A 14,081-nucleotide genomic window follows, 5' to 3' on the forward strand; every position below is an offset into this window, starting at 1 on the left:
CGCTAGGCTGGTGGTCATCAGGTCCAACATCACCACTTCTGTCCTCTTGTCTTTATTAGACAGAACCTGATGTCATTTTTGGACCATCAGTGCCTCCATCATGTGGAAAGTCCTGGTTTTCTGGCAGAGGGAGGCTCTGGGCCTACCTGACTGCATCCCCTTGTGGGCTGCTCTGAAGCGTCTCCGGAGGCTGCTGGACTCCTCTGGAGACGGGCTCCAGGCGAGCAGTTTCATGGCCAACACTCAGAGCAGCTGGAGAGCCTGTTCGGGAATCACTTTCTCTTCCTCTCCTCCAAGAGGGTTAACTTACAGGAAATTGTCTTGCTAATTCCTTCTTTTTCCCCCCGTATTTCAGGTGAGGATCTTGGAGCTCTCTGACGCAAACCCTTGCTGTCCTCTCACAGCGTCCAGTGACTAACGTCTCGCTCCAACTTGTCCATCGCAACCTTTCACTCATCACTTATCCAATTCCTTTTTGTTTCATCAGCAAAGTCTACTAATAGCTCTAACAGCGAAATACTTGCATCACTGCTTGACGTCTCTTACAGTGTCAATGAGCATGTGAGGAGACTTTCAGCGTTTTGTGTGCACCAGATGGGAAAAAACTCAAGCACTAAACACGTGAGCATTGCCACAAAACACCTGAACAATTGTGCTCTTCCAAGCTCAGGCGCTGTGCTGCTGTCAGTCACTTCTCCGAACAAAACTCGATATATTTTAGTGGTTGTAAAACGGGCTGTGTTCAGTATTCCCTCCCTGCACAGTCTCTCTGGTACAACGCTCACATCTTTGGTTGTAAATACCCAACTGTACGCTTTTGGAAAAGGGCAGGCAGGCAAATGGTTCTTGTTAGGAAATCACTGATTGCTCATACATCTCGCTGGGATGAGGAAGAGCGAGACGTGATCAACTAAATTGCAAAATTAAAAAGTGCTAGCAGGCACTTTGAAAGAGTTACTTGGAAGCACATGAGCAAAGTTTTTAAACGGAATTCAGAATCTGCCTTAATTATTCCTGGCAAGCTCTAAAGTAACCTAAAATGTTGCAATTGAGGAGGAAAAAGTTGACAAATGCTTCCAGCCACAAATTTACACACTTGATTTTAACATAACAGTCTTCAGTTCTGTAACTGCAAGGCTGTAAAGGGGTCAGCTCCAGGGATGCCAGCCTAGGTAGGGGTCCTGCTTCACTGGTCTGGTTCTGGGCATTTTATAATGAAAAGTTCCATAGAAAACATCAAAGCAACAGTGATTATCTCAATCTTTTAGAAGAAACACACAAGTAAAGCTCATCTTCACTGAGTGCTGAGCAAAAGGAAAAAAAAGAAAAAAAAAAAACTGAAATGCCTAAAGCCATAATTTAAGCAGATCAGTCTTGTATCTCGTTGTCTGATGTTGAGCTTAATCAGGCTCCTGCAATGTTTCCGGACGTGGGGCTGCTGCAGTGATCACACCCAGTGCCAGCTCTGCACCGATACATCGAGGCATCTCTGTCTGCAGATAGAGGAGGAAGTCATCCGCCTTGCCAAGACCACGTAAGACTGTGCCCTTTGGGGTGCGGGGGACCCATGTTCCTGATGGGAAAGGGGAAGCGAGGGCTCACTTCTCATTTCCCCCGGTTTCAGCCGGTTTAAGGGAGGAGAATGGCAAAGGACACGACCGTTCTGCCATTCTCCTCAAGGGAAAAAGGGAAAGAGCCTTCTTCCATAGGCTTTGAGGGTGAGGCAGAAAAAGGCAGTGGTTTAATTCTCTGTCCTGAACCATTTAACAAGCTTCCTGATCCACCCACTTTGTAACACGTAAAGCGTCTTAGCTAGTATGAGAATTGAGAGCATTTAAATTAAAACGAAACTGTTTTTAAACAAAACAAATTACCTCTAGTTAGTATTATGCACTGTCTGAAGAAGGACGCTGAGGTTATAGCCTCCATGTTTAGGAGATCTGACACTTGATATGCATTCTGCACAAACATGGGCTTCTTGTAAACCTCACTGCTCCATGCTGGGTAAGGAGAAAAAAACAGTAAAACAACAGAAAGGAGTTTTCAGTAGCAAGATTTTTTTGAGGTACAAAAAAGAATAAAACGCGGTTTAAATGGAGTTCACAGGAATCTAATCTTTAATTAATCTTTGAAATAAATGCCTGACCTCACACATACTTCACAGTTAAAACTCAGCATTCCTGAAGGGAGCTTTGCTGCCTAATCCAACAAGTCCCCTCTTGGCCTCCCTCCCTTTTTTTAAGCTACTACACAATCTAAGTCCATTCTATCAAATAGCTTAACAAATAGGAAATATTCAAAAGGTTTCCATAAGAAAGACATGCCTCAGAATACCATAATATAATGTGTTGCAGTGAGAATCTGGCATGAAATAGTCTCAGGAATAAAATATGTTTAGTTGGTAGTAGTCTTCAACTTTTACTGTAGGAGATGAAGAACAGACATGATTGGTTTCTGGAGCTCTAAATGTAATATATAATGAATATATACACTTACATTATACTGCAGTTTTTAAGACCAGTTGAAGCACTCCTGCACAGGCAAGAGGTGTCCAAACCACAGCACCAACCCCACAAGTTGAAAAAAGTGTGAAAAAAGCCCTGTTCTCTTTTATTTCCAGGCCTTTTTAAGTATTGTCCTGTTCTCCACTGAGCTTTGACCAGAATTTTGGTGAATACAAAGCAAAAGCTGCTAACAAGAGGGGTGCTCCTCTACACACCAACTGCTGCCTAAAAGTGACACAGGGCCCTGCACTCCGCTCTGCTTTTGTACGGTGGGTTAGCCCTTGGTCTGTCTTTCCCTGAATTACAAATAAAGCCAAGTTTGACAAGCCCAGCCTTGCTTTAAAAAATTCACTTGAAGGCCCTCAAGGGTGGAATATTTAAAAATGAGGGGAAAAAATCATAAAAGTCCTTTTTCTACCTAGCTATACAAAGCTAGAAGTAATTAGAAAAACATAACCTTATATTTTAAATTATACGAGTTAGCGGTAAAAATGCACACTGCCTTTAACTGAAATCACACACAAGAACACGCAGTACAGCCCTCTGAGAACCTGTGGGCTGTCCTACTGTCAGGTCAAGGGAAAAACTGAATTGAGGTACTGACAGTGGAAAGAAAACTCTTAAAGGCTGACTAGACAATTAGGAAAACAAACAATGCACACACGCATTCGTACACACGTGCACACACACTCTGTGCATGCATGCAAAATAGATGCTCTAGTTTTGAGCTTTGCTACCTCTCATTTCCAGGACCCATGTGTTGGCCTATTTGCTTGTGGTTAGCAGTCAGCCAGCCTGTTCTGCGCAGCAGTCTGCAAACGAGAGGTTTTTACCACACATACACGATGTACTTTCTTGCTTGCATATGCTCCTCCCTCACCCCCTCTCCAGTTACAAATTTTCTCATTTTCTTGAGGTTTCCATAAGAAACCCATTGTTGGGCTGTTCTCATTTAACGCCCTCCATTTCTGTAAAAATCTTCCCCTCAGCTCGATAACGATAAGACTGCCAGTGTGTGGGGCAGCTTGTTACTGCACACCCTTGTCACTTCACTTTCCCAGAGCTGGCTGACCTCTCTGACCGTTCTCTCTACGTATACGGTTTGATTGCGTGCTCAGCCTATGTTTTATCTACAGCACTGGTTTGTAATCCTTCCACAGACACAAGAAATACAAAGACAAGCTCAGTGCGTGTTTTGGGTCGGAAACATAGCCTGGTTTTCCATGAAGGAGTAAATAGGGGGCTAATTCAGAACGGCGCAAAGGTGATGGTTTGTGTAAGACCAGGAACACAGCCAAATCAGCAGGCCCTTAATGAGAATCAGCTCTAGCACAGAATTTGGCAATCCACAGAATCAAGACAGATATTTGAACAGTGCTCCTGAGGATCTGCAGCAACTTCGGAGAGGTGCCTACCTGCAGCTCTGGCTGAGAAAGCTTCTGACCTTCCTGACCTACACAAGGAGCTGTTTATGGCACCTTAGGCCTTGAAGTTTGGAGCACTATCCAACAGCACCTCTACCCTACCACTTTCCAACAGTTGTACTAAGAACATGGCATCTCCTCCCACCTTGAGCAAGAAAGCCTGCTGCTTTCTTGCTTGTCATTCTGGCGCTTCAAATGCTCATGTATTTTGAGCGATGGCACATGGGGAAACACTTTCACAACCATTTATTTTGGTAAAAGTTGTACCGTGTATCGTATCTTGGTAAGACAAAACAAAACAGAATTCTAAGGACTCTAAAAAAACATTTAGCCAAGCTAGTCCATTTATTGAGCCTCTATCAGTTAGGTTTTAATTAACAGGGAAAGAAAACACTGAGCAACACATAAAATAAATAATGAAAATAAAAGTTCCCTTCATATGGATAAGGTTTTCTGGTGACAAAGGTTAGAAGAGAGAAAAAGTTTTCTAAGTGGAAGAATGTGCCTCAAGTTTCTTCGAAAATTCTTCCTAGAGCAACAGATTCTCTTAGAAGAAACCATTTTTGTACAGCACTACATTTAGACCATATCTCAAAGGAAAAAATAGAAGGAGAAAAGGTTTATATTTACATACCGTACAAGCAATACAAAGCATCATCTGGACATTCACTTTACATTTAAGGTTTAGACCATTAGTGTGGGTGAGCTACTAAACTGGAGTGCTCTATTTTTCATAAAGTTGTGTTACTGCAGGCTCTAGTCGGACTGCCAAACCGTGGACACCTTAGTTTTATTAATCGGCACAGAAACTGTCTGGCAGCACTGGTTTTGACAGAGATCATTTTAATAGTGCACATTTCCTTCAAGGCGAGTATTTATACGAATGGCCCCAGTTTCGCTCTTAGCCTCTCCATTCTTGTTGGAAGAAGACCCACCATCTCCTTACTGAGTTCTAGTTCAGTCTCAACAACACGGACAGCTTCTGGGTGCTTCTCACAATAGTCTATCAGAAATGTGTAATATTCCAATGATGTCTGCATATTTTCCAGTTGCTTTTTGCTATCTGAAGTAATAAGCTTACTATAGAGCCGTGCGATATGAAATTTAGCCACCATTGCAGGGCGAAGAACATCTTCATCAAGCTCCTCAGGAAACACCTTATCTGGGTTCCTCAAAGAATCTAAGAAGAGTTCATAATACTTGATTGCTAACTGAGCCAAGGAATTAACTTTTTTTATCGTGTGGGAGTCAAGCCCCTCTAACCTGTTACCAATAGTTACCTTTAAATCCATCATCTCGTAATAAGTCTCGGCTAGTTCAAACTGAAGCTGCCTACTAATCAATAGGTAGTACTGTGGGTTCAAGTCTGCGTATATAGGCTCCAGCATGTCTATTCTACGCTTGTGCATTTTGCAGCGTCTCTCATAGTCTTCTTCAAAGAAAGCAAGGACCTTAAACAACGCACTGTGATCCTGAACAATCTCAATATGGTCAGTAACATAACCATCAACCTGGAAGAACTCTTTTGCTTCCTGAACATAGTTCTGACCCACTAAAAAGATCTCTCTGGCTTCCTGAAAATCTAACGGATACACGCTGCTCACTTTCTCTTCCATGGCTAAGACAGAGTCACATATATCACTCGTCCCAAAAAGGACAGCTTTTTTCCTGCCGTTCTCCTTTTCATCTTCCTCTTTTTTCCTTTGGGCTTTAAGTTGCATTTGCCTGAATGAATCCATCTCTCCTATGTCATCCTGAAAACACAAAGCATAGTAATTAAAAGTGCACATGCCTTACAAAGACAGGCTTACACTGGATCATTTTATTTAAGAGTTACCTTTCAAATACAAACTAGCTAGCAGCAAAACACAATAGAAGACACACTTGCATATTAAACCTCATTTTCGCTAACAAAAATATAGATTACAATCTTGATTCTGTAAAAACACAAGACAAAAACAATTTAAGTCTGCCTACTCTGTGTGACAATGTAGTCAAACCAATAAATGTAAAGCCATAAGGCCCTGCTTCTGCAGAACATTTCAGCAAATGCTGAGTTTTAAGCATTTAGCATGAAAAAACCAGCACGCTAAAGTGCTGCGTATTAAGAGGATGTTCTTACTGCCAGCTAACTAAGTGACCTGCCAAAATCAAGCCATGAGCAAATTCAAGAGAGGAGAGGAGTTGGTGAAGTTGCTGTACATGCAGCACACTGATCATGTTAGAGAGCTGATCTCCCATCCATGATTATTTCTAAGTACTGCATTAAAGCCAAAACATGCTACGAAATACCCGCTAGATTTCAAGCAGCTATTATATTATTCAGTGGGCAATTACTTATCATTTGCTACCAACTATGAACTGACTCCTGCTACGAGCATCAAAATAGACTTGTTCTTTTTAGCAATCTATTCTACAGAATAGATTTTGAATTACCTCAAGTAATTTCCGAGCACTCTGCAGAAGATTCAAGCAATACTTAATCCAGCATCTTGCAATTTCAGCTTTTCTCTGTCGAAGGTCCTGCTGGTCTTGCTCATTTTCATCTAGTTAGTGGATATAAACGCGTGAGAACCTTAATACTTGAGCACTCCAGTAGTAACCCCAAATGTTACATGCAAAGAAAACATTACTTGTATTTAATTATTTTTTCTTAGTTGTTGAACAGATACATGTTCACTGCATTAAGTTATTATACAACTCTGTAATCAGCTGGTATGCTTCTACATGCCTACTGAAAACATAACCTCATTTTTTAGTTTAATGATCATATTCAAGAACTCTGACAACTGTGCAGACAGGTAGCTACAGAAGCCCATAAACACCGATGCAGACCTCCTGAATATTTTATAACACATGCTGTTTGAAAACCCCTGGGTTTTTACAGGCTTAAGAGATCTGCATAACCCAGCTCTGACAGCCCTGTTCCCCTGAAACTGAAAGTCTTTTGGACACCATCATTTAAGTACATCCTCAAAGGCAACTGCATAGAATTCTGTATTTTTGAGCAAGAAAAAATACTAAAAACAAATTAATGTACTGTCACTGAACTTCAATTAAATAAAATTCATTTGAGTCTATTCAGGCTATAGTTTATGTGAATTAACAACATGGATGGATTGAAGTGCTAGAATCCTAAATAATTCAAACCATTAGAAGTTAAACAATATAATCACCGTTTAAAGTCAGAGTTAGGAACTCACACTGGGACTTCCCTGAGTACTTGCTCATTCTCCATCAGTTAAGCTCTACTGTTTTGCAGCTTTCATTTGCCCAAGACATGGAACATAAAAAGCTGTGCTGTAGATAAGCAAAGCATAATCCTACAACAGACAACTTATGTTGCGTACTGATGCTATCACATAACCACAGGTCCTTAAAACTGCGGTCAGTTCTTTAGAGGTCTTTTATTGATCTTTGTGCTGAACAGTGAAGTTGTTCCTTTACAAAAATACCCCAAACAACAAGGATGCTATCTACAACTTCAAAAATAGCCATTAATGAGGCTGCAGAATTCAGCAACAACAGGCAGTAAAAGTGCCTTCTGAATTTGGGCTTTTTAAGAGCTGCAGTTTCCTTCCCCCTTTAAAAACTATGCCCAGGAAGCACCTGTTTTGGTTCATTGAATCATCATCCTCTGATGGTTTACAAGCAAAGGTAAGCTGGATTTTAAGTACACATACAGTAACAAGTGGGTGAACTGCCACTATTGAAAGCATATTGTTTTAAATTTCAGTTTTTAATCTTTGTCACCTTTACAGTAAATGCAAGTCTTATCTAACTTTCTGGTATGCTTTCTGAAACATCATCAACAAGCACTTGATTTTATTTTCAAAGGGTTTACTCATAGCTAATCTTAAGCTGCAGTAGTAGCAGCTCTTCAGAGATGTTCCAGTTTATTAACAAAAGAGATTTTTGAAAATTAACACTGGAATATGTTTTGTACATATTTATAGGCTTCACTTTCAATGCACGTATTAATGATGCATAATTCACCATATTTTATTGTTGAACACTTATGTGAACTTACTGTCTTCAGCAGATGGCACCTGGCCGGCTTGGCTAAAGATGACACTGGCTGCTGCTAAACAATGTCGGGACTCCATAAAACATTGCTGAGAGAAACAGAAACGGCAGCATTTATCACTGGAACAAGCAACACAAGCACTGCTCTCAACTTGGTTAGACCCCTCACCTCGGGCAGTACGGAGACAGGAGTGCAAAGCAAATTACAGAACTGAGAGGCTGTCAAGAATATTCCCCTGGATGCTGGAAGAAAAGACAATTTTTCCACACCTACTACTGAATGCAGTATTTTCTAACTATTTTCTGTCTACCACAGCCACAAAAGCAAGCCATTCTTTTAATATTCTTTTTTATATTAGATTGTGAACATTTTCAGACTGCTCTGATCTATGCTACTATCACTCCCTGACATCTTCTGGTGAAGACTGTATCAGACGGCATTAGTCAAAAGGAGCTGGACAAACAAGTCAATACATTAAGTCAGATTTAGACTCCTTTACTTATATTTGCCTTGTTTAATGATTACTCTTGTCAATGCATCAAAACCACATGGAAATGACAAGTTACTTTTCAAATAAGCATTAACTGGTTTATGTATAGAAGTTTTTAAGGATCAGGAAAAAGCACCTGAGTGGTCTGGAACTTAAACATTCCTAAACAAAATGGAAGCATTTCCTAACCGAATAGATTATTCAGAGTCCAGACAGATGTGTGGAAATAACAATTACCATCTTACAGTTAGCCTTAATGTTCACATAGGCTCAGTTCTTAAGCACGTGCCAAAGTACAAAGGACAATGATTTATATGGAACATACAACATGCAATACCTCAGCCCTAAGAAGTCTTTGTTTTCAGATTCTGTATTGTAAGAGAACAATATAAGAAACAATTTAAGATTAAGCAATTATGACCTAGTGAATTTCACTTACAAGCATCATGTCACATCACTGCTGAGATGTTCATTAACTACAGAGCTTTTCTTGTCTACAGCCCTGTCCATTTTCCCTGTTGTCATCACTAAGCCACAGAAAAGCAAGGCTACTATGGCTTCTTCAGAAAAAAATAACAGCTCTACCATGTCAGAAGACAATCCATGGTTTAGTAAGAGGCCATTTTTAATTTAACAAGGAGCCCTACTCCAAACAGATGTTTAAACAATAGTCTTACTTGCTAGCTACGTTTATGATATAATTACAGCAGAAAAACCACTGTATTACCTTAGAGAGATAGTACTGTGACAGCGTAGCAGCGTTGAGTGCCCATTCCACTGGGTAATAGCCACAGTACTCAAGCTGTCGTTTCAGAGTAGTATGGCAATACTGAGCAGCCTTCTCAGTCATCTCCAGGTGTTGGTAGACTTGGGCCAGATAATACAGCGTATGGGTATAAGCTTTCTCAAATCTGAAAAAAGAAACTCCTTAGATTTCTTCTTTTTCGACTCCCTAAATACACCCTCCTAAGTAAGAAAATAAAAATTAAGAAAATTCGAATATGCTGCTATGCACCCACCTTTTTGATCTTTCTTGGTCTGTGAGTTTTTCTTCTTCTGACATGAAATGTTCACTGGGATCCAGGGGAGGATTTCCATCCTGCAGGAATACACGACCTATTCAGTCAACTACATTTCTCCTACTTTGTGACACAGCGCTCCCTCTTCTGGCTGCAGACTGGTTTACCACTTTTCAATCCTAAATTCAACAGAACTTCACATAATGCATCTACAGCTATCTGAGTGTCACATCTCTGCAGCAGTTCTATATAATTCAAGAAATTTGGGGAGGAAGAAGACCACAATTTCACATAGAATTACACTGTGTTCAGCTTGTAAAATATTTCTGCCTGCATACTTCAAAATAATGCATGCTACCTGCACCAGAAATACTCACCCTGTATTTTTACAGGACTGCAATTGGGTGTCTTTAGATTATATAACAACATAATGGCTTTACATCATGTTTTTAAAGCATCAGTTTAACACTAAGCTTGTCTTCAAGTGTGAAATATTCGTTTGCCCAGCAGCACTAATCGGTAACAAGAAAACATCCTGCAGGAAGTACCGCAAAGAACATTACATGCAGAGCGCTCAGCAGACCTGCTGCAGAGACTGCTCTTGCCACTTTGCAATCACTCCCTTTATTCACAAGCTGCTGAGGCTGTTCACACAAACATAGAAATGAGACAACAGCCAATGTCTTTGGAGGATGAAGCTGCTAAATCTTGATCTAAGACACGACCTACATGCAAGTTTATTAATGAAAATGAGTGAATTATTAGTGAAATACTTCGTTGTTTGTTTTTTAAACCAAAAGCTCTGTCATAATCCTCATATATATTGTGATATGTACAAAGTAATTATTTTCTTCATACAAGAAGAAATGAAAGATATTGCTGAGCACATAAGTATTAACTCTGATTTTATATTTATTTTTATTCATTCTATGACAGTTTGGGAGATTAAAACAGAGTGGTGATTACACATCTTTCAGCAGTGCTCTGTTCAAGCTTGTCTTAAAAACTGTCAGTAAAGTCAGCATAACTGGTGAGGCAGACAGACTAATACTGCTTATGGCATACGTTTGACTATAATGCCCTACTATGTAAGTGGGAAGTAAATAAACGTTGGGGACAATAACGTGACAAATGATCTGATGTGAGGTTATGACAGTTTTGTACGCATACCCTACCCTTTACCTAACGACATACAGATAGCCAACAAAAAATAACCATTTCAGAAAAGTAAAATGTAAAAACATGAAGTATTTGGCAGCATTGTCTAATCCACTGAAATATGTGGTAGTATCCATTCAATACCATAATCACTGGAGCAAGAGACAAACTTTTAGAGGTGCTGTGGAAGCTAACAATATCATGCTTGGCTGGGTATATCACGGATGAACATCAGGAATTAATTAGAGTGAGGGTCTGTAGAGAGGTACAGTATCTCTAGTTAAACCAACTGATTCAGAGGGTGAAAAACAGAGAGGCTTTTTAACACAAATTGTTTTTTATTCCCTATATCCATTACCTCTTCTCTAAGTGTAGACTACCATGGTTACAAAGGCAGTACTGTGGCAGGAATTAACCCATAAAGAATAACCCATCTTAAAATTTCCATAAGAATAACTTATTCTGTAAACCACATTCATGTAAAACTAATTTAATGCATCTAACTTCTGTCTAACCTGAAACACAGCACACTGCTCCTTTAAGTTCACAAATATTTTTAGCTCACTCAGGAACTCTTCTGTCCCTGAGGCAAGTCACTGTAGGAACAGCTTTGCAAAGCACCTAACAATAGCACAAGGGAGCCTTTGTTGATATACAGCAGAATCCACAACTCAAAAGGTTGTTTAATATGCAAGAGGGGTATAACTGCTCGTAAGATTGTCCTCTTTGAAATGAACTGAACTCCTTGCCTCTATGCAATATTATATTGTGCATGGTCAGACCAAGCCATGCAAACATTGCACTTTATTTCCCTTATCAGACTGAAAGTTTGACATTTCACAGCATTCCCAAAACAAGATTAGGACAATCTTAATTAGAAACCAAATTCTACCTGTCTTCAATGTGGAGTATCACCTCAAAAACCTTTCATGCAGGACCTTTTTTTTTTTTTTTTGAGCAGAACTATTTTCCTGAGTAAACCCATTTTGAAACTAGCAAGTGAGCCTCCTCTGCTAGCAGTACAAACCATCCCACTTCTCAAAAGTATCACAGCAGCGAGTACAAAGCTCAGAAACTCAAGTTCCATTGTATGTTTTTTCCAAGACCAATGAAACTGTAAGTGGTGCATGAAAGTAAGACCTGACAGAATATTAATAAACACAGTACCTCTTTCATGTATTGATTATACAAGGCTTCGGCAGATTCCAAGTAAGTTTGTGCAGTTTTAATTTCATCCCTTTCAGACCACAGGATACCTAGATTGTTCTAAATTTAAAAGGAAGAACAAAATAGTTATTTTCCAATTACATCACACGTTTTATCCAAATAACTTATATATATATATGGGGATGAAGACTGATATTTTAAAATCATATATTTCAAAAGGCAACCCATTTTATCACAAGTTGCTCAAAGAGGAAGGTTCCCGCAGGGGCAAATACATACAAATGTCATCTCACAACGTGTAACTTTCTGTGTTTGGTCTCCTAAATTAGGACTGGTGTGTTCAAATAAAGTTTTTCCTACACAGCATGTTCTACATCTGATTCAAGCATGTTTTAAATCATTCGCTATCATATTAGATATTTGTCATCACAACTTTGTGGAAAAATTTAACAGGGGAAAAAAATGCTAGCAATGAATGCTTGTACACTTTGACAACAAGAAGAGACGAAAGGAACTACTAAGATGTAAAAGCTATGGACTACCACCCTTAGATTTATATTACAGGAAAGTTCATAGTAACATGTTACTGCAGCTGTGAACCTACCTTTTACAAAAATAAGACGAAGGTATTAATAACAATCCACATCTACTGTGCTAATTTAATTCCTAGCCAGTGTTGTTACAAACTCCAACAAGACTAAAAAAAAAGACCTTCAAAAAAGCTACTATGCATAGTTGTACACCAGCCTCATGGCCCTTTCATTTCCATTCATTTTATTATTTTTAAAAGAAAGCACCGTATAGCATGATGTTTATGAACAGAAACATTCTACCCACAGCTGAGCAGTGGGACTAACCAAATTTAGTTAGACAGAAGTTGCCACATATATCCTTAGACAAAAGGACAGAAATTACAGGTAGGACTACAGAAACAGGCCCAGCAGGAAAAAGGAATGCCCTTCCTCTCCAAACAGCACAAGTGCAGCGACAACATAATTTGCGGTACCTAGAACATGTTGATGAATTACGGCCATGGTGACTGCTACTACGTTCATACTCAGGTTTGGTGGCTTTGTGTTTTTTAATTTAAATACTCAAGTCTTTTACAGCACTTGGGATGGAAAGCTGAGGGCACGCTCATTTAACATCACTGCTCACAGCTGCACGCCTTGCACTAGGTGGCAGGTGATGGCAGCCCTGTCTGCTGTTGGACAGAAATCTTGCTAACAGTATTATCTTCTTCAGTTTTAGGGAGTGAATGTTATTATTTCTAGACTCTCAAAATGGTGTTTACGTCTTGAATAAAATATAATAGATTAAGAAATAATAGGCAATGCTGAAAAGCAAACAAGTAAGCGATTTTAAGAATAATTTACCTTTTCTGGATACTGCATAACTAAAAGCATCCCCCAACTTGACTTTGACAGCAAGTGAGGGTTAAGGAATCACGGTTAAGGTCTGGACACACTGAAATCTTCCACTAATTTATTCTTGCTCAGGCCTTACGAATTTCTGCTTCCCTATCCTGAGGAGGAGGCTGCTTTGCCAACACCCGACGTCTATCAAGAGAACACACCACTAACACTCGGCACAGCAGCGAGCAAGCTCCAAAGCGAGCAGCGCACCTCCGCACCCCTCATGAACTGCCCTTTCGGGCAAAAAGAAAATGGGCCGTGCCCCCATGGGGCTGGAGAGGCGCAGATCCCTCCCAGCGCTCCTCTGCCGAGCTCACAGCACCCAGGGCCCCCTCAGAGCCCCCTCAGGACCGCTGCCCACCTGGGCCTGGATGTAGAGGGAAACGCAGTCGCGGGAGAGGCGGTGCGGCTGGAGGAGCTGCGTGCAGCGCTGCAGGTGCTCCTCGCCGGCCGACAGCTCCTCGGTGTCGGTGTGGTTGACGCCCAGCTCGTACTCCAGCACGGCGCGCCTCACGGCCAGCAGCCGCGCCTCGCCTCCCTCCTCGGCGGCGCTCAGCTGCTGCTTCACCTCCTGCAGCAGCGCCCGGGCACTGTACTTGGAGCGGTACGGCTCGCTCTCCGGGTCCTTGCGCGACTCCACGGCCGACAGGGTGCGGGCGCTGCGGAACTTCTCGCAGGCCGCGGCCCACCAGCCGCCCGCCGCCGCCGCCATCTTGCGGCCCCGTCGCCCGGCCGCGTCACGATCGCGCCGCCGGCCGACGGAGGCCCCGTCCCCTCCCTCCGCCCCCTAAGATGGCGGCCGCCGCCTCAGGCGGGCTCAGACCCGCCGCGCTGACAGGAGGCGATGCCCCGACCTCAGTAAACACACGCAGAAGCG

The 14,081-nt window shown here is 41.3% G+C and overlaps 1 protein-coding gene across 1 annotated transcript; it reads right to left on the reverse strand.

Annotated features, from left to right (window-relative positions):
- Nucleotides 1-4,149: 4,149 nt before the first annotated feature.
- Nucleotides 4,150-13,951, reverse strand: KIFBP (kinesin family binding protein). The gene is made up of 7 exons (XM_048069585.2): nt 13,566-13,951; nt 11,790-11,888; nt 9,465-9,544; nt 9,173-9,356; nt 7,959-8,043; nt 6,365-6,474; nt 4,150-5,682 (listed from the first exon to the last, which is right to left on the reverse strand). Exons 1-7 carry the CDS (start codon nt 13,914-13,916, stop codon nt 4,804-4,806), a joined length of 1,788 nt encoding a protein of 595 aa, XP_047925542.1. The 5' UTR covers nt 13,917-13,951; the 3' UTR covers nt 4,150-4,803.
- Between the last annotated feature and the right edge of the window lie 130 nt (nt 13,952-14,081).

This window comes from Anser cygnoides, chromosome 7 (assembly GCF_040182565.1).
Source record: "Anser cygnoides isolate HZ-2024a breed goose chromosome 7, Taihu_goose_T2T_genome, whole genome shotgun sequence".
NCBI classification, from domain to species: Eukaryota; Metazoa; Chordata; class Aves; order Anseriformes; family Anatidae; genus Anser; species Anser cygnoides.